Source organism: Sebastes umbrosus, chromosome 1 (genome assembly GCF_015220745.1).
Source record: "Sebastes umbrosus isolate fSebUmb1 chromosome 1, fSebUmb1.pri, whole genome shotgun sequence".
Classification (NCBI taxonomy): Eukaryota; Metazoa; Chordata; class Actinopteri; order Perciformes; family Sebastidae; genus Sebastes; species Sebastes umbrosus.
In genome coordinates, this window is record NC_051269.1 from 11,388,683 (window position 1) to 11,410,116 (window position 21,434).

The window sequence follows — 21,434 nt, forward strand, 5'->3', positions numbered from 1 at the left end:
ATGTAAACTTCATGGTGATGCTAGAGGTAAAGTTAAGACATGGAAATTCAGTTGATTGTTTAGTTAATAGTATTAAGGAGCACATCGTCTTATCTGCAACTGCAAAGTGAAAATACTGGAAACATTTAGTTTTTTTAAGATAAGAAAAGATGTCAACAATTCATAAAACGTAATCACTGTTCTTTAAATATTAAATACATAATATCTTATCATGGTTCCCCCAATCCTATTAAAATGTTTTGCATATACTGAACGTGTTTGATTCAGGTCAGACCGGTTGTTTATTTTCTTATCTTCTATGCAGTTTACTTAAGTGAAAGCTGTTAAAGGTAAGAAAGTAAAGACCTTGAGGGCTGCCGAGAGGAACATATCTTCACAATGAGGCCTACAGGGCAGGAAACGTCTCCTGCAGATCCTCTGCACCGCAGTGTCTCCAGGAAACACCAAATCAAAATTCAAAACAGAACGAGAGCAGTAAAACCCTCCTTTTTCATATATCCCAAAACTGTTTTTGTAGCCCAAATCAAGGATTCAATTAACCTTCCTGTCTCAAGTCTGTTAACATATAAACACACAGTAATTTATTTCGAGCTTACAATGCAAGAGCATACTAATTAACTCCAAGACACAGTCCTACATGTGAATTAAAACAACTCAAGGGAACGAGTACAAAATGTTTTTTTAAACCACCACTGGACGCTGTGTAATCTGCAGCTTCTTAAGACTGCTGGCACTAGCTTGTTAGCAACTAACAAAAACAGATGACAAATCTCTATAAAAATGTTAAGGTGAACTATATGGTCAAAAGTATTTGGACACGTCAAATCACACCTGTTTGTGATCGTTCAATATCTTGTCTCAAAACTTCATTAATCTGCTGCTAAAACAGCTGCCACTCTTCTGTGAAAACCTCCACTTCCATAAGGTTGTGGGACTTTATTATAGATCAGATTATAGCTAGTTCACACTACACAACTTTAGCCCTAATTTTCTGCTCTCCGACAGCTTTTTGAGCGCCACGACAAAAAAGTCCCAGATCAGAGGCAAATCGGCGTTGGCTCGCCACTCGCACATCAGCGATTTGCAACACGGAGCAAAGTTGTTGTTGCACCCTGAGGAATAAATAGTAAAAAAGAGTGTGGAGTGTGGCAGATCTCCGCCAAGGTGCCTGACTTTAAAAACAGATCACAGCTCACAGCTGGCGGTACCGTGAGGTGGTCGGCTTATTATTAACACGGTCTGTTTCCGTGTAACGTATCGGCGGATGCCTCTCTCATTCAGCAGCCTCATTATGTCTGTATAATGTTACACTATGTTATCTCTCATCCCGTCATCTGCCGCTTTTTTCTTTCTCACCCCGGACGGCCAGCAGCTCCCGCCGCACCTCGGAGTCTCGCCACACATCCACACACGTATCTCTCTGCTCGAAGAAGGAAGAAGGCGGGGTCATGCGTCATCAACGCGTCATCAGTTACACTGCGCATGTGTTATACCCCGTGGTCTTAATGCTCAGGCTGATCGGAATTCTTGGATCGCCACCAAAATCTAATGGGTTGTTCAATGTGCTACACTTCACCCCTCCAACAAATTTCATTCAAATCCATCGCGGACTTTGGAGTAATCCTGCTAACAGACAAACAAACAAACAAACCAACCCAAAAAAACCTTTGGCCTTGAAGGAGGTAACAACAACATCAGCAATGTGTCTCGCGTATGGTATCACGTAATTTCCTGTATTTCTCACGTGTTTTCGTGACAAAGACCTTATACGGGATTCCTCCTGGTGAGAGATCTTGTAGTGTGTGACCCCCTGTCGCCGGTCAGTCATGTAGTGTGAAAACCACGACGACTTAAAGACTCCCGATTACGAGACAGCAAGTTGTGCAGTGTGAACAATACTGTGATCTGACGACTTTGAGTGTGAACTAGGCATTAAAGAAATGTTTCATAATCAAAGCAGCCGAGGCAGAGAGATATCCGGATTTTTAGTCCCTAGTATGGCTTTTTGTTAAAGCCAAAACTGAGATGGCATAGTTGAGGTTATTTTCTCAACCTTTAGAAAGCTTCTCCAGAGCCACAGAAGACATCATAATACAACAGTTTTCACAGACTGAGCGGTATTATTCCTGACGGGGGTATGTATGTAAACATGCAGACATGGATGTCCACATACTTTTGGCCATGGAGATCAGCACACACTATTCCTCACATGAATCTCAAAGCGTGATGATGCAATTTGTGATTTGCATATCTGAAAATATCAGCTACTGGCTAACAGATCAAACTCTGGACATTAAATCCTGAAGGTTTCACTCAACAGTCTGCCACCACATTATCTTTCAAGGTATCTTTGCGCACATATCTAACATACAAATACACACGTTTCCCTTTCATGTGTGAGCTGATGTAAAGCCCTTTAAGGCACACTGGGATGGAGAGAGCTGCATCTCACTCTGGCAGCCAGCTCTGCATCAGAGCATGAAGCTCCAATGAGGAGGCAGAAACTGCAGGAGGGATTTCATTTTGCCCACAGCAACATTGCCACCACCTGGTAGCTTTGATTCATGCTGCAACCGCATGAAATGAAAATGCACCTTTCTTGCTGTCTCAACTGACTGTGGCCTGAACAGCTGCAAGTGAAGCGGTGACAAATACGTAGACCCTTCAAAACATCTGCCACTGCCTCCTGTAAGTGAGGTCACTCAGTTTCAATCTCAACGAAGTGCATCCAAAACATCACACATGTATAATGCAAACTGTGTTAAATAATTGATTATAGCCAATGTTTCTTTTATATATACAATTTTCATCTATAGAACAACACCACAAATTGCACTTTTAACCATCAAAATGTGATTATCTCCACAGAATAACAAGATGTATCACAAGAAGAAGGTCAATTCTGATCCCTCCAAAAACCTGTTTGTGATGTATAATTAAAACACGGTCTTTAACAGTCCAGAGAGGGCCGGGGTTTAAGTGCCCTCCTCTGATTTCACATAACTTTGATCAGTGTGCCACCTAGTGAGAAGTACAAGAGATCAGCGCAGAGTGATCCAGGTTTCTCTTTCTTCCTTTGAGTCAAAGACTTTAGAGAAACAAATCTCAGGGGGAGGGGGCGCTGAACCATCGGCTGAACATAAAAGCCTCCGATGGCCCTTTGATAATGTGCCTGAGGCCTCCTCTTCAACACCTAATGAAACCACTCGCAGAGGATTGTGGCTCTCGCTAAAATTCCTCCGCTCACACACACAGGTAATTAATTTACAGATAAGGAGAAGCTCTCCTCTATATCGGGACGTAATGGTGTGTGTAATGGCAAAAAACGGCAAGTAACTGTCTGCTTTTACAAAAAGGGGTCACGGGGTCAGGAGACGGACGGTTTGAACGATTTAAATTGACTCTGGGTTAAAGGTTAATTAGTGTGAGCATCCATGATAAGTCTTTTATAAGAGCTTAATTAAATTTCAGAGCAGGAGCGGGTAAACGCAGCGCAGAAAGGAGCGAGATCCTTGAACAGCCGCATATAAGATAAAGGAATAAAATCCACCCTCGGGTCTTCTTATGTAATGCTTTGTTGTTGTTCGGTGCACTCTAGGAGTCACTGCGTTCTAATTTATTTCAATGGTTCACCCACTTTGCTGCGAACTGCCTCATCTACTCCTTCATCAGTTAGCAACTTTAATGTTTTCCAAAATCACTTTGATACGAACGGGCGCTTGAACACGTCGCATTGAGCTCTAGGTAATATGTGTAGGTGGAGAAGTATAGCGATAGTGACAGCGTCAGCGACGGCAGCGGGGAAAGACAAACGCCTGCATTTGCATTGTGTTCTTCAAGACTATTGTTGGAGAGAAACCTTTTCCTCTTAAACAACTCAGTCTGAACCGCCGGCAGAAAACAAATCTGTTGTAGCCGTGCTGCAAAATATCTCAACGATATGTCACAATGTCGACATTTATCCACAGGCATATGAAATATACGGCACAAACCGGACCCGGGAAAGTAAAGGTGCATCACTAATAGCTGTTTTAAGCAGCAAACCACAAAGCGTGCAAAATGAGCTTCAGGAGAAACTTTGAAGATGCAACTGACAGACGGCAGAGAAGAAATCTCTCTGCATCAGCTGAGATAAGGAGGGGAAATACGGATCCTCTCACAGAGCCGGGGTAAACACAGCTTGTTAGAACAGACCTGTGTGAGCTCAAACATGACATTTCAAAATCCAGAGGCTGCACGCTGGAGTGCCTTTCGAGAGCCGGGGTCTGCAGGCGGCACCGGTGACAAGGCCGCAGCCAATTAGGACTGTTTGTGAGCGAGTGTCTGTACCTGTCGTTCAGGGCTGATGAAAGTGGGTCAGAGCCGCGGCGTATCTTTGTACGACGGCAGGTAGCGTGCAACTCACACAACTTCAAATGAGACAGATGGGGATTAAATAGCTGAACTTCAAATTTGCTCTAATATGGGGTGACGGTTGTGAATCCATTATCATTATCAGCCACTTTGATGCTCGAAATTCAATTTCAGAGCATGTTTCTAATAGTAAGTGAGCCAATCTGAGTTCAGGCTGCAGGTATTTACCACTATCATTCATTAACAGGTTTCTGTGCAGGTAAACAACTCTGCGAGTTCAAAGGCACATCAACTCCACATATTAGCAAGTTAGACATTACTGTGGGGAAAGAAAACTGTTGCCGCCATATTTCGTGAGCTTTTTCCACTTTCCCTCTCACATCAAACGCTCCACAGAGGGGAACGCTGAGCGCTGTTTAATGATGCCCAGCGTGTCTCTCCAAGTACACGACTGTGGAGGACAGCTCAGACCGAGATGACATCAGAGTTGTGATGTTAAAACCACTTGACATAATTGCTGGTCGGATGCGGTTGTGAACCGGGACGGAGCCTCTACCTCTGATATATAGCCTGTGTTCAAGGTCTCTGATCTCAGCTCTGTCTACATGTACAACTCACACACGAGAGGTCAGACAAAATAACATGAAAAATTCATGACAAAGGCCTTTAGCTTTGCACTATAAATCTGCGGAGCAAGCTGTGCTATAAAGGTCAGTTGTGTTAGGTTCCCTTCATCTTTCTGTACCTGAATATTTTTGGGTTTTGGACTGTTGGTCTGGCAAAAAAAATACATTTGAAGACTATGTTGCCCATTTTTCACTATTTTCTGGCATTTTATAGACCGACTCAGAACGATTAAGGAGAGATACTACCGGTGAATAGAGTAAACACTTTAAAGGCAGGGTTGTTGATCTTGAGAAACTAGCAAGAGTATACTATATTATAAAATGATCCAATGACCATGATCCAAAGACTTGTTCGACATGTCTCGCCTTAATTGAGGAAATAATTAGCGGGTTAAAACAATAAAAACAATAATTAGTTGCAGCTCTAATAAATGTATTCGATATAGAGTGCAGGAAAAGTTGAAGAGATACGTATGAGGTGTCATCAAACGTACAGCTGTCGTTTTACCTATAGTTACAATTTCATGGTACTGCATGTTGTTTTCTGTTTCTTGTTATATTGTCTTGTTTCATATTGTTGTATGTTGTCATGTTGACTGACGTTTGCATTAATAAAAAAAGAAAATTGCAGGTGGAGGTGGGTCTTGTCAATTGTAGACTGAAATGACAGATTTCAAAGCTTGATGCTGAAGTGAAAAGCGTGAACGCCCTCAGTCAGCTAACAGAGCTGGAAGTGGGAAAGGAAAAATATAGATTAATCGTAGGAGTTAGCATGAACTTATGCTAAACTTAATTTTTTGACCTATGAGCTTGGTTAGTTGTAGCTTTTAAAACTCACTTATCAAGATTGCCATGATAATTACGTAACCATTAAATTTCCATGAAATGTTTACCTAATTTATTTCTACCCCAACATGTAAAGCCTTACTCCACTGGCAATATTTTGCATTATTTTTTCAGCGTGGCTTGTGTAGACTGGTTTTGTTAGCATAATATTTAAAAACTAAAGTCAAATTAGCCAGCCCTGAGACATTACTCTATTTCATATTCCCGGTAATGAGGGAGGCATCTGTTTTTGCACTAAAGTGTGTGTTTAAGTTGGTAAGTGGAGGATATTTTTATCCTGCGAGTGTCTTCTGGTGGTTAAAAGAGCAAAGGTGAAGACTGAGGAGCAGTGCTGCTGTGCATTAAGAGGTTATAATGAGAACGGCCTGTCACTCACACCAGTGACTCTGAATGCTGTGCACATAGATATGGCTGTGCATCAGTCTGAGAGGTATTCAACAAGCTTAAAGAGGAATCCTCACAGCGTTGCACACTTATGTAGAATTCACCAGAGACTGTTTATAAGAGCATTAAGTGTTTGACATTGGACCTCAGTGAGGTGTTGGCTCTGGTGTCAGCAACAAATCCTCAAACAAAACTAGCAGCTAATGTAATGCAACATGACAAACTAGTGACTATACCCGCATTAAGACGTATTACCAAGGGACATGAGTACAAAGCAGGCGTTGAGCCTGATTAACACTGTGGTGGTTGGCTGGTTGGTTCACAGACACACATGGACATAAAGACACTCGTCTGCAGACGTACACGCTCATCCCTACAGAATGATGGAGTCTCTTCAGTGTGTTTCCCAACGAGCCTTATCTCATGAAGAGTCGTTAATCACGAGCTCGGCTTGATTCAATGCCCTTGTGATCTAGCGACTTCAATTAATTTCAACTCTTCTCTGACATGCACATCTTAAGAAACTCTTGGCATTAAGTGCACATGCCTCCCTTTGTGGTATAAATTGATAGCACGCACAGTCGGGCTCCTCAACTCGCGAGCCTATCTGATTCATAGTGCGTAGGTTCAAACGTAGCTCCGCTCATTAGCTTCCACTGTCAAAACATCCCTGAACTTAACGCACTTTTAGCAAAATGTGTGCTGCTCTTTCTTAGCTATAATTCATTGAAATAACCTGGAAGAACCTTTTTCTATATTTCTTTTTTAATGGAAACAAATGGCCCCATTGCAAATAAAAAAAAATGCCTCCATAGTTGTTCATATTTTCTGGTCACACGCAGGCAGTCAATCTTACCGAAAGTCTCGTTCTCCTATTGTAACGTTGACGTACACACAGTGTGCACCGTCACTCCCATCCGTGCACGGCGTGCCCTGCATGTTAAGGAGAAGCACCCGGGAGAAAAGGCTATATTTCATCACCACAGGAGCGCCCGCACTAACTACTGATGCAAATTTATACAGAGCACGGCAGATTCTTTCTTTCTGCTTCCTGCATCACAGCGCTGTAGTGCAGTGAGGGATGAGAAGCGGGATGTCGTCTGATGGAATAGGATAGTATGTAGTTATGCTGAGCTGTATAACGAAAGATTTTGCTTTTTTTTCAGCTCAGGTACCTTACCTTAGCTGCAGTAAGGTGACAGTTTTGCAGATTCGAAATTTATTTTCTATGAATGTAAGTTCTTTGTAAGTTTTCAGTTTGCGTGTTGACTGTTATCTAGTCCCAGCCTCCTCCTCCTCCTCCTCCTCCTCCTCCTCCTCTTCCTCTTTCTGTCTATGTCTGCTCTGTTTGCGTATTGTAGAAGATGAACACTGGTGTTTTGGGAAACAGCTCAGCATGTGTCTGCAGAGGGCTGAACAGTGTAACTAAGGGGTTTAGAGGGGAAAAGATGCCAGCAGTACTGGGCACGGTGAGGCAGATCTGCAGAGTCAGCAGACACTCAGGTAGAGGGCTCAATGACGCAGAAAACACGGCGGGGACGTGAACGGCACACTGGAAGCTGCTCTCAAGGTGTATGAATTCATTAAGAACGACTTTCATCGGTGCAGCTCGAGTTTGTTTTGTTTTTCTGTCCTGCATCTGATTGAGATAATAAAGTGTGTTTTTAACACTAGTAGAGAAATTGAATATTCATTCAAACTTACACCACACTCACTTCATTTACACCACACATTCACACAATCACACAAACCCCACAGATACACACTCGTAAGCATACAGACGCCAAGATGAGCAGGATTAGCCCCCCTGTGAAAGCTGCTGTTGTTCATACCTTTAAAACTCTCCCGGCAGCTCGGTAGTGTACACAGCAGCAGATCGAGCAGTGACAAATTTAGCAGCTTTAAAGTGGTGGAGATGAGTGACTATTAAATCCGTGGGATGTGTTCGCTGAGCGCACAGTATTCAGCTTATGTGCATCCACTTCAAATTTTGCAATAACCTCACTTTTCTGTGAGTGTGTGTGTGTGCGTCAGAGAGAGAGAAGGAGAGGGGGATTAAGAGAAAGAGGAGGCACAACAGTTCAATGTGCGAGGAATTACTACAATCCTTTGAAACAATGCCGCAACGTATGAAATGCCTTAGAAGCAGCCAAAGCACTTCGTCTTCAATAAATCCAGGAGATACAATAAAAGAGTTTGGTGGTGTGCTGCAGCAAACAAATTGCCTTTTGTGGAGCACGGAGGGATGAGGCAACCGTCAGGTCCAAATTAGTTTTGCAAAAGAAAGTGCGGCGTTATGTTGTCCCCCATTCAGAAATATAAAACATAAATAAGTACAGTGAGATTGAAAGTTAATTCTTCTTCGTCTTGGGAGCAGTGGTTGACAGAAAACATCATGCGACAAAGCTTCAACACAGATAATAAATGGACCTTAGTGAGATTGTTTTGTCATTCATCATTTCTATACTATATTTTTTATAATTAGAGAAAGAGAATAAGTTGTCATTGCATTTAATTCATAATGTCTAATGAATTTTTGTCAGATGCCAATATCAGTCTGTCGGTCGGTCCACCAATTTGGTCCAGACTGAAATATCTCAGCAACTACAAGACAGATTGTCATAAAATTAGGTGCATACAAAATACCTGCCAAACATTCCCATTAGCCTCAGATCTACTTTGTGTTTAATGCTAATTACCAAATGTTAGCATGCTAACACATTAAACTAAGAGGGTGAAAATAGGTGAACATTATACCTGCTACACATCAGCATGTTAGGATTGTCATTGGAAGCTAGTCAGCATGCTGACGTTAGCATTTAACTAAAGCTCAACTGTGTCTAAGTACAGCCTCACAGAGCTGCTAGCATGACTGTAGAACAATGGCCTCTTGACCTCTCTTATCACACCTGTTTCACATCTGTTTTTATGCCGGGAGTATATTAGTGCAAAATAATAAAATAGTGGCATCCCCATGACCTATTGGTCTAAGACGTGTACCATGAAATCAAAACGTCCCAGGTTTGATTCCAGCTAGTGACCACCCTCCCTCTGTTTTAGGGCTGAAAAACTGAACGGTTAAAAAAAACAAACCGTTCAATGACGATACAAACCGAACCAGAGTTGCCAGAGACATAGAAGAGATAATTATATGAGCATAGGCCTTCTTGACCATTAAGTAATCTGCCTCATTTCATTTATAAAATCTGTGTTATGGCTTCATATAATACAGAAATATTCATTACTATCAATCAATCTATTGATTTATATACGTTGGAGTTCAACCACATTAGAAATAGTTATGTTTTTCTTCTCCCTGATGTGCAAAACAAAACCACAATACAAACCGTACCGTGGGCTTGCACAACTGGAAAACTAATTATAAAATGCAAGAATATCAAACATGTATCAGAAAGGAAGGATGTGGAAGCAGTCGCTTCCCTCCACACTGTGTTGGATTTTTCATCCTATAAAACCCACAGTGATGGTTTACAGTAGGAGCTCCATCATGCAGCACATGCTGTATCATACTACTACTCTTGCCGAGTACCTGTCTTGTCATGCTCTGAGTAACTGCTCAGGAGTCCATAAAGCTCAACATCTCACCATCATTATCTACAGTCAGCGAGGAGACTAGTGTCAGTCAAGTAGAAGACGTTGATCTCCTGTCAAGGAGCAAGTACGTCGAATCAGAGAGAGAACACAGAACTAATGCAGTCGGTGAACTCCCATTGGTTTATTGATCACCCTGAGGGAAAGTGTGCTAATGAAGATACATGTGAGCCGCTGCCATGATGAACTAGATGCAACTAAATGCATGTAATTATAACTCAATAAAATGTAGTACACGGCTGTAGATTTACTTCAGCAGCACATAATCTACCTTTAACTGAAAACAGATATTTACAGCATCTTAGGTAGAATTACGGGATGTGTCCGACTGGCCGAGGCTGTCGCAGTGAGTCGGGATTTGCTGACTGACAGATAGGCGAGGTGCGCCACTCTCAGCTCTACTGGGGTACTTAAATCCAATACAGGGATTAGAAGAGAGATCTAAATTAGGCCCGTATCTACTCTGATGGAGTGATTCTCAGTGCTGCTGGGGATACCCAGGGACGAGGATCAATAATATAATATACAAACCATTGTGAGGGACGTATTAGTCCAATTCAGCAGTGGTCACAGATATTATTTTTGCGTATTTGATATACTGATTGGGCTTTTCCCAAGAGAAGGAAAGTTTATTATGTCTGGCAAAAATCTTGTTAGCTCTTATGGGATTAGATTCAGTACACACCTGCACTGAAAATGACTCAATTAAAGAAGCCCTTTAAAGAGCCTTCCTCTCTCTGAATTATATTACTATTAGGTTCGATGACCAGCAGCCCGGGAGCCTAATAGGGACGAGAACGCTGGCCATAAGCCAGCACTTTGACCTCCCCTGAGCAGAGACGTGGGGATGGCTCGACACCAGAGTTATAGGCCTCTGTGGACCTCCTGGACTACACTGCGGTGCAAACTTACACTGTGCCGATCCTCACCTCACTTTGATTCAGTGGAGCAGAAAGGTGACTGAAACCGCTGCACTGTCAGGGCACGGTCATTTGGGCAAAAAAAGGGATAAGAAGCTGAGCATGAGCGTGAGCGCAGGGATTTGTGCAAACGCAGGGATCGTGCACATGAGGCTTTTCTTCATGTAGATGTTAACTATTATGAACATTTTGTTGCCGCGAGAACAAGGGCAAGAAGTAGGACAAAATGTTGGTAAAACTAAAAGCAAAGATAAAGAGGAGGGAATTCAGCCAGCGATGAGGAGGAAACACAAAGAAAGTCAAGATGTGGTGAATAATGCATGTCCTTCTCAGAAACAGCGGTTTCACTTGCCATTTGCCCGGGGCAAAATTATAGTTGAAGCAAAGATACACAAATGAAAAAAAAAAAGAAGCTGTTTGGACAAGAGGACACTCTCGCTATGGTTTTGCTTAATACATGTTGTCCATGCAAGTATTAGTCGAAGCACTTATACAGCACTGAGAGAGGAGGACGTTTTTATCTCTGCAAAATCTGGAACACATCTATAATTTCAAGATGCTGCTGCGTTTGTGTACTAACATCTCTTGTCTTCTCACAAAGATTGCTTTTTTTCTGCCAAAAACAATGTCAGTCACTTAGAATAAAACCCAATTTTCAGCTCAAAACATCAAAACGTAACAAGCAGCCTAACTGGAACTGTGATTTGCATATCCGTTAGCTTTGCCCCTCTTGCTTGTGCATCCATTCTGACAACTAACCCTCTCATTGTGGCCCAATCAAACAGAATTGACATGAGGCAGATGGTGTATACACATCACATCACACTTTCATGTGGCCTTCTATGATAAAACCAACAGACAAAGAGGGCTGAGTGAAAAGGGCATTTTTAGCATAGTTGTGTGTTAACATGGTGTGTTAAGAGGAATAGCAGAATCTGGGAGGCTGTGCAGCACTTCATTGAAACTTAATGGAATTGATTTATGAGTTTTACTACACCAGTATATACTACAAGTGGTACCCAACCTGGGGGGTTGCAAGATAGATCTGAGGGGGTCATGAGAGGATTAATAAGCACAGCTTTTATTGTGAAAAACTGAATACTAGTAAGTATCGTGGATGATGGAGTTGCTGGTGCTGTTAAACTGTACTGCATCAACGTATTCTCATACAATGGTTCGTATGATATCTTACGAAAAAGTTATTCCTCCTTTTTCGTACATTTTCCAACGAATATCCAGCAACACGTGTCAATTTTCGCTCGTTACATACATACAGTTTTTCAAAATAAAACTTAAGCCTTCACAGGAAACAACTTCCTTAGGTTTAGGAAATATAACACTACTTAGTTAGGCTTAGGAAAAGATCGTGGTTTGGCTTAAAATAACCTTGGAAGTGCCGTACGTAAGTTATGTGACCAAGAAATCAATGTTGAATTCTGGTTTCACACGGGACATGAACACTGGTCTCCTGGGCGAATGTCAGATTCTTTTGAGCCACCTATCCACCCCGACCTCCTCCCTACACGGCGTTCACCACTCTCTATACTTCCTGGTTCAAGATTATGTGAATTACACACATATTCATTTCGTGGGATGTACACGAATTGCAGTGCATTACTTTTTGTAGATATAGCATCGAACAATGTATGAGAACAGCCTGACTGCATTATACAGACAGGTGTTTTTGTAGCCTAGGACAAAATAATAGAAAGACCTGTCTATACAGTATTATACAATACAGTTCAACAGCACCACAAACTGAAGCCTTCAAAATGAGACCGTTGAATCACCACCACTCTAAAATGTTTAACCAAAAACTGAACATTATAACCTCCATGAAGGGAGGATTTATTGCAGAACTGTTGTACTGCATTAGTTTTCGCTAGGTATACCTAATAAAAAAGCAACTGTAATAGTGTATATTGTATGTTGCAGTTGTAGCTTCTCTTTGGGCTGTTCATAATCTAATTATCACCCTGTGTACTTTGACACATTTTCAGATTTCTAAAACGTTCTCTCTCTGAAGGCTAGACTGGCTCAGCTGTCAGCCGTGATGCAATGTGATACGAATCTTCAGCACTGCCACACCCTCTCCTTGTTTTACCTCCCTTTTATACGGTGATGCCCTCCAGATAAACTGACCCAGTCGCACATACAGCCGCACAGTATGGTGGAAAAAGGCATGCACACAGACTAACACAAGGCCAGTATATGTGAGAAATGATGCATACATTTAAGTCCTTACAGCGTGCATTATATGTTTGACTTCTCCAGTGTTTGTGTACATATCATTTGCACATAAACCCTGAGAGGGTCGCCCTCTCTGCTTGCCATAAAAACATCAAACCAGAGAAACACACAGCAGATCAGCAGCACTCCAAAACCTCCTCAGTTAGCAAAGATGTTTTCCAGCATTCTGCCTGTATGAAGCAGAATATTAATCAGGACCATCTTGCAAACCCTTTAACAGTAATGTGCCCTTATCAACACAGTATTAAGCCCACAGATACATCCAAACAAAGTGCATTATTTATCAAACGGGGGCTCTTGTGCGAAGAGGGGGCGCAGAACATCAGCAAAGACAACAACAATCCACTGGGCTGGATTTTAATGTTTATCTTCTGCAATACCTCCACGCATCACACAGGCAAAAAATAAATCCCAACAGATGAAATCCTGCAACACCGCTTATTAAGAAACACGTGTAAAGGAGCATGAATTTTCCAGCTCAGGAAATTGACTGCCGTGTTTCCATTATTAGCTACACAAAGTGCTGTCTTAGCTGGGTTGTTGTAAATGGCACTCGCTTTGAAACTCCACTCAGACACTTCTCTCTCCAGGTGGTAATGAAGGGAAACACAGGAATTTAAAGCCGATGTGGCAAAGTCAATGTATGGGGATGCAACTCTAAAGGCAGTTTTATTTTGATGTCTGCCCTGGGCTCCCCTCATTATCCATCATAACACTGTGTGGAAGAATCACTTTGCATTTATGGCCGATCGGAGGCATCAAAGGCATCGACTAAGTTCTCGCAGCACGACTCCGCGAGGAGAGATACCAGTCCAGATGAGGGAGGATGCAGCGGACACTTTCATTCTGGAAGCAAGTCAATCTCCCCTCGTTCTTTCCTCCCGAGGGAAATATGTATTCTGACCATGTGAATTACATAATAAGATATCACTTGAAGTGCGCTTCATTCGCAGCGCTCCAAGGTTGTGTTCAATGTTCCCGTGCCCCTGAAAATCCTGATAGATTCAGTTTTCAATAATTCAGCAATCAGTCTGAGCTCTGAGAGCATCTCTGATAGTGTCTCAGCCTGTCAGGCTCAACCACGCTAATACTGTGCACCTGCATTATGAATATATTCCAGCAAGAATCTCTTATTGGTTCTACACCTGACAGTGATTAATATCTACATCTGCTGCTTTAGTATTCAATCAAATTACCGAAAACATGCAGGAACGTTCTTTGCTAACAACCTGCTCTGTTAACAAAACAACAACTAATCCACAAAACAGCCTATTTCTCATTTATCTCGCTTCAAGTGCCCTTAAAGTGTACCCTTTTGTTAAAATACAACCCTCAACAAAGCTGAACCACAGCCCCAAAAGATGTGCTTTTGTAGCTCCCTCAAGCACTCCCTCCTTAAAATAAAACAGTACACAAGTTAATGTTCATCCAACCTGCTCCTCAGCAACTTGCCGAGCAAACAGAAACATCAACCCCAATCACAGTCTAAATAAATTATTGTTTCTTCTTGCCCTTTACATAAGCACACACTCTGACATCTTTCCCAAAATAACCTAATTTTTCTTTGTCCCCCCCCAAAAAAAACTCCTGCTTAGTCACATCACAGCAGCCCAGGAGGAATTAAACTATGACCCTGTCATCTTTTTGTACATTAAAAAGAAATTAGTTGTGCCTCTTTGGCATCAGCTAAATTAAAACAGCAATAAGACAGAGGAAGGGATGGGGAAGAAAATGCTGAGGGTGGAGATCGTTTAGGCTGACATGCGGGACATGCAGCTGGCTAATGATTTGTCAGGAGGCAGTGGGGAGGTGGGGGTGTAATTGCGGCTACTCACTGGCTTGCATGAGCTGTCCCTGGCGTCCAAACACCTGGGAGAAGGTGGCATGGCTGCAGGTGAGGGTGTCCTCCATGGCTGTCCCACTGGCACACGCTGAGGATGAGAAGGAGAGAGAGAAAGAGAGAGGAGGGGGATGAGGGAAGGTCAGCAACACTGCGTCACATCAAGACGGAAAAAGAGGAGAGAGGAGAAGAGAAGAAGAGGGAGAGAATAGGGAGGGGGGCTTGCCTTCAGTTGTAGAAGCTGCTGTGTGATCTCTGGTGATGACTGCTCTCCTCTGGACCCGTCCTGCTGCTACGGCTGCTGCTGCTGAGGAGCGAAACACAGCTCCTCGCTGTTCACACCAGTATGAGCACAATTGCTCGCCGCACAGATAATGGGAGGGGGTGTGCCTGCCTGCCTGCCTGCTTGTCAGCATGTAAGTGTGTGCACGCGAGAGAAAGTTCTCTGAACGTGTGCCTGTGAGGGAGAGAGTAATACAAGGTGGTAGAGCAGGTAGCAGAGCTGTAGGCACAGTTGCTCTGCCAGCACTCTGATCTTGTGCTTCGTCTGTACAGGCTTGACAGTCCTCTGCGGCTCCAGACAGGCTGGGTTGAAGGGAGGAGAGCAAAGAAGAGGGGAGGCGAGGTGCGAGCGTGGCGGCGTCTACGGCAGGTGAAAGTCAATCCTCCCCCCGTCACTCCCAGTGTGCGAGTAGAGAGCAGCGTGTCCTCTGGGCACAGGACGGGACTGTTGTTTTCTGATCTGTGTGTGACTATGCCCCCTTTTCTCCTCCTCCCTCTCCCTCCCTCCTCCTCCCCTCTCTCTACAGCCCTCATTTGCTGTGCCTCAGCAGTAACATCTCTCTCTCTCGCTCTCCCTCTCTCTCTCTCTCCACATGCAAATCCCCCTCGATCCATCTTAAAGCTCGGGCCGCTGCTGTGAAACAGATTCTAGCAAACTCGAGTGCTTCATCTTCCCCCGGTGCTGAGGAGAGAAAAAAAAGAGGATGAGAAAGCGGAGGGGTTGAATAAAAAAGTGAAAAGTAGGGCTGGTGCAGCTGGTGGTTTCCAGAGGCTTCATCTTGAAAAGGAATTGTAGAAAACTGCTGAGTATAAAATAAAAATTAGCTCACACTCAACTGCAAAATAACTCTTATAGACCTCACTATGTAGTGCAGCAGCCACGGTGTAGCAGTGAAAAATGAGATAGCTCCAGACTTTATACCCTATGACATCACAAGTTTGAGACTTAGTTCTCTGGTTTCCGGCTTTGAGAGAGAGGAGCTCATGTTCATAAATATCAATTGCACTTTCTTAGGCCATGGAAAAAATATTTTCTTAATTTAAGTGGTGTTCCCCTTTAATGTCTTTTAAAATTTCTTCATGTAGTGATTTGCAGGATACGGCCCAGCTATGTCAACAAAACAAGGAGAAGCTCTACAACACACACAGAGTGAGAGTGGCTTCATCCTCTGCTCAGGTAGACATTACTCCTCTATATCTTTACATAGTAAATAGTTGTTTGCTGCCATATTAATGTTCTGGATATTGAATTTAGCACCTTTAAAGAGCAACTTAACTCTTTGCTTTTCACCCTGCTGCAATGAAGTAACATGTAGGTGCACTTCAGGACCTGGTGACATCACCCTCCACACACTGCAGCTAAAAAGTATGTGACGGTGTTGTAATAAAAAAATTAACAGTCACGAGATCAAATGAGCACATGTTAGAAGATCTTAAAATACCCTATCAGGCCTTGGAGGCTCAGATATTGGACCCATTATGCAGCTGTTGGCATGGAGATCTCAACCACAGGCAAGACTCTGACGTTCCAACATATTATCACTGCTGAAGCCATCCCTAACCTCTCTGCAGCATGTAAACCTGCGTTAAACAGCCGATTTCCTCCACAGCAACAAAAAGAAAAAACTTTTCCAGGATGCCCATTGTCACGGAGCCATCTCTCACACGCTGCTCTGCAAGGCGAGCACACCGGGGACCTGACCGAAGCACTCACATCCTCGCATCACATCCTCCTGTTTTGAAAGGAAATGGCAGGACACTCAATGGGCCACAGTGGGAGCTGGGAGGATGGGCTCGGGTAGTGGGGCTGACTTAAGCAGGTGGTTCTGCAGGTGAAAAGATAATGTCAAGACATGAAAACCATATACCCCCATGCATTGAAAGCATAAAAACAACTGTGACATTAGTGTGTTTGCTTAAAAAGCAAGGTTAAGCAGTGATTCAATCACAATCCCAAAGTCAGAAGCAGTAACAAACAGCATGTGGTTGCATATAATCACGACTAAAATCTGCAGAACGCTGAGGTCAAACTGAATGCCAGCATTTCACAAACAAGTAGAAGACTTGCGACTTGCAACTTCACTTTCAAGTGTGAGACTAATGCCCAGCAGAATAAATCTCCTCTTCATCAGCTTTAATGCCATTCTCTTTGAACAGGAAGTAGAGGCAGAGAGAGGCTTTTTGGAGGCTGTTTATTGTCATGTATGAGCAGCTGTCATCCCTCTACCACTCTGGCGGGTTATCTTTCTCTGGAAGACAAATAAACGTATAGTTTAAAAACCGGCGATCCGGTCTGATCCAGATTATCCTTATATCCAACCGCATCTTTTGTTGGAAGAAAAAGGAAAACACTAGGTCACATTGTAAAGCTAGAACAACGCTGTTTACACTTGAGCTGGAACAAGTAGTTGATTAATCGATTAGTTGAGAGACAGAAAATTAAATGGCAGAAATTCTGATAAATCAGTTGATCATGTAGATACTTTTTCAGGCGAAATTGCCCTCCAAAAAATGGTGGATCCAGCTTCTCTAACTTGAGGACTTAATCTTTGAGTTTTGGTCAGACAAAACAAGCAAACTGAAGACATCATGCAGATTAAAAGATAATTTAAATAATCATAATAATGTGACAAGGCTAAATAGCATGTGTGAGAACAGTCTCAATTTAATCAGATTACAGACAAATTAATACTGTAAACATCACACCTGCTTATCATCAGCATGTTAGCATACTGATGATAGCATTTAGCTCAAAACACAGTAGCTGCTCGCATGACTGCAGACTGGATTGTCTAGATAAACCAATTAGGTTTTTAATGCTTTGTTTAGCTAAAATGTGCTAAAAAATACGCGATTGGGAGCATTTCTATTACCTCTCAACGGTTCTCAACAAGGCCACTGGTCGTGAGCGAGCCAGTGGGGCTCGCTCACATGCACTAAAAGCACGGCGGCCGGCCCAGCGATGTCTATATTTTAAGTACAAAATACAAAATAAGTATACAGTGGACAGTACACAATTAAACAGTAACGAAAGGGAATGGGAATGTGACATGACCTATTGCAAATCCGCCCTTTTGGAGGATAAAGGGTTAAAGGTCCCATATCGTGCTCATTTTCAGTTTCATACTTGTATTTTGTGTTTCTACTAGAACATGCTGTAATGTTAAAAAAACAACTTTATTTTCCTCATGCTGTCTGCTTGAATATACCTGTATTTACCCTCTGTCTGAAACGCTCCGTTTTAGTGCATTGCAACGGAATTGCAACAGAATCGCGTTGCTAGGCAACAGCTTGGGTCCATGTGTACTTCCTGTCAGATGATGTCATTAACATACACTGTAACAGGAAATAAACTGGGACACATTTATAATGTTTACGTTTAAAACCGTGTAATGGTCTAAATATTGTATATTTGTGACATCACAAACGGACAGAAATCCTAACGGCTTGTTTTAAACGCACAATTTCTGAATACAGGCTGTGTGTATTTCTCTGTATATTGAGCGCTTCGATACTTTCACAGTATTTATAAAGCACTTAAACGTGCTTTATAATATAAAAGACATGAAAATCTTACTTTTTACAATATGGGACCTTTAAGAGTGCCATCCGCTGACTGTTTACTGGCAAGTGTCAAAAGATAACACAAAACACTACACAGTGAATAATAATTCAAAAGCCGGATTGTAACATACAGTCCGGTATATCGGTAACAATACCGGTACATTAAATATGCTTTATTAGCTGACGTTTTGTTAGTATTCCGTTAGCATACTGTCAAGTTATTGTTTAAATATGTGCAGTATCCAAACTTGAAAGAAATTGAAACATCCACTGTAAGATTTTAACTGGAATCCACTCAATGACAAACAGCTTTTCCTTTTTCTCTCCTTTATTTTGTAGGTCGAGTTGAAGGTTCATTTTACTTTGGAATTCATTTGGTGATTAGTCATTAGCCATGAGCCATTAGCCGTTAGTTGAAAAAACCGGCTGCCTCTCACACTTTGTAGATGTCCTTTTTGCACATAGTTTTACTGCAGATTACAGCGCTGGTTTGAATGAAAGCCCTGCTAGTTAGCGCTCTGCTATCTTTTCAGGACCCTTTTCACTGTGACGCTGAGGAGTGTTGCTTTTATAAACTCCGGGCGTAATTAGATTAATTACTTCCCTCCCTCTGGTTTACTCACTGAGCACTCAGTTTTGCTAATGGACTTATTAATTTACAAATTACTTTCTGATTTATTTATTTTCTATTTTTCTATTTATATTATTTTCTTAATTTCTATTTATTAATATTTATAAATCTTAATTTCCTGAAAACTTCAGTTTGACTTGACACATACCATTAGCTAGCTTATCTTTGTCCGGGCTTGTAGATCTTAATGTTATATACCTATCTGTTTGTAAACTGGACATTAGCCTCCAAAGCTTTAACCTACATATTTTGAACTGCTGACAGGTGTTCACTAACACCAAAACACATCAGTGACCGTAATGGATGGCAAACTGTGAAGTCCTCCTAATTCATAAGGATCAATATCATTATCTAACTTCTAAATTTTAATATATGGCCCCTTTGCCTCTGTCAGATTCTCTTTATATGGGTATTTGTCTTTCGCACCAACTTTATACATTTCTAAAGATGAATGATTGAGTCTACTGTAGATCCATACCCTCCAAAAATGGCGGCGCCACAGAATGCTCTGCCATTCCCTATAGCCATTCTCATAATACATCCATGCCTACAGCCAGGAGTACAAAACACTAGACACAGATATTATGACACAAACAGAAATTAATTGTCTTAATAGCCTTTTTGTTAGTTGAATTAGAAATTAGTTTTAAATATAGTTTAACATCCTTCATGAAAACACCAACACAAGGTTTATTGTTGCTAAATTTATATTTATGAATTAAATATTTTGATAGGATTATCATCAAATTTAATATAAAAAAAATATTTTTTCCTCTTTTTTGTTGAAGAAACCAAAAACAGCATTTTCTCATAATAAACTAAAGTCTTTTAAGATATGGTCAATGATAAATTTACAAAGGTCTTGCCAGAGTTTCTTGGTGTGAGAATAATGCCGAAATATGTGTAGAACTGTTTCTGAGTAGTCATCACAGAAAAAAACAGTTTGTGTTAAAGGGGAACGAGACAGTCCAAAAGCTCTAAGACAGTCCAAAAAATATTAGTAAACATGAACAACTCTCTCCCAAATCCAAAAACTAGGGTGCTAAAACTCAAACTGGTGATGTCATATAGGGCATAAAGTGTGTAACTGCTCCACAGACAATGAATGGGGAGAGATGTTATAGGCGACAATGAGAGCACCCAGGGGAGTAATCTGAGTATATGGGAACATTTTCTGTTTCACAACTGACAACACTACAGTAGAATAAAGCTCATGTGGGTCCACAAAATCATTCAGTCATCGTCTATGGAGCAGCTCCATACTTTATACCCTATGACATCACAAGTTTGAGACTTAGTTCTCTGGTTTCTGGCTTTGAGAGAGAGTAGCTCATGTTCATAAATATCAATTGAACTTTCTTAGGCCATGGAAAAAATATTTCCTTAATTTAAGTGGTGTTCCCCTTTAATGTCTTTTTTAAATTTCTTCATGTAGTGATTGGCAGGATACGGCACAGCTATGTCAACAACACAAGGAGAAGCTCTGCAACACACACAGAATGAGAGTGACTTAATCCTCTGCTCAGGTGGACATTACTCCTCTATATCTTTACATAGTAAATAGTTGTTTGCTGCCATATTAATGCTCTGGATATCGAATTTAGCACCTTTAAAGGGACTATTTGTAATTTTGTACGCGCATAAATGTAGCGGGTCGTCACACATGCGCGCTTTCATATGCGCGTTCGCGTGTAGCCGCTGTACCCTCCTCCTCTGCCTGCTCGCCTTCACTCAGACAGCTCAGCTCGCTCCACCTCTAGACGTGAACGCGCGCTCACTCCTCACTGCAGAAGAGTTAGTTTAGCTCTGAGAATATCTAGTGAATGTTCAGGGGACATTTGTGCAGAAATAAATGCTGCAGCTCCTCCAGACCAACAGAGGTTTTCCGTGTCTTGTGAAGTGACGGAGCTCTACAGAGATTTACGTTGTCTTCTCGTTACCGACCGGGTGCCGGTGTCTCCTCTGCTCTCTCCGGCTGCGGGCGGAGAGAGCAGGGAGACACGCTGGAGAGCCCCGCTGCCTCAGCCTGCACTTAGGCAGGAAAAGCCAACACTAGGATCAGATCTAAATCATGTTCATGGAGAGACCTTCGTCTGGTCAGCTAACATTACTGCCAAGCAGCTGAA

At 42.1% G+C, this 21,434-nt stretch overlaps 1 protein-coding gene across 5 annotated transcripts in view; it reads right to left on the reverse strand.

The window, feature by feature from the left end:
• kaznb (kazrin, periplakin interacting protein b) overlaps positions 1-15,737 on the reverse strand; it is a 137,706-nt gene extending 121,969 nt beyond the window's left edge. For 2 of the 5 annotated variants that reach the window (XM_037774658.1, XM_037774682.1), the window contains exons 1-2: positions 15,058-15,721; positions 14,827-14,922 (exon numbers count right to left, since the gene is read on the reverse strand). In XM_037774658.1, coding sequence (XP_037630586.1) covers positions 14,827-14,922; positions 15,058-15,247 — 286 coding nt within the window. In that variant the 5' untranslated portion in view covers positions 15,248-15,721. Of the gene's footprint in view, positions 1-14,826; positions 14,923-15,057 lie in introns of all 5 variants that reach the window. The other 3 variants (XR_005207529.1, XM_037774640.1, XM_037774668.1) reach the window with 3 other exon arrangements.
• Between the last annotated feature and the right edge of the window lie 5,697 nt (positions 15,738-21,434).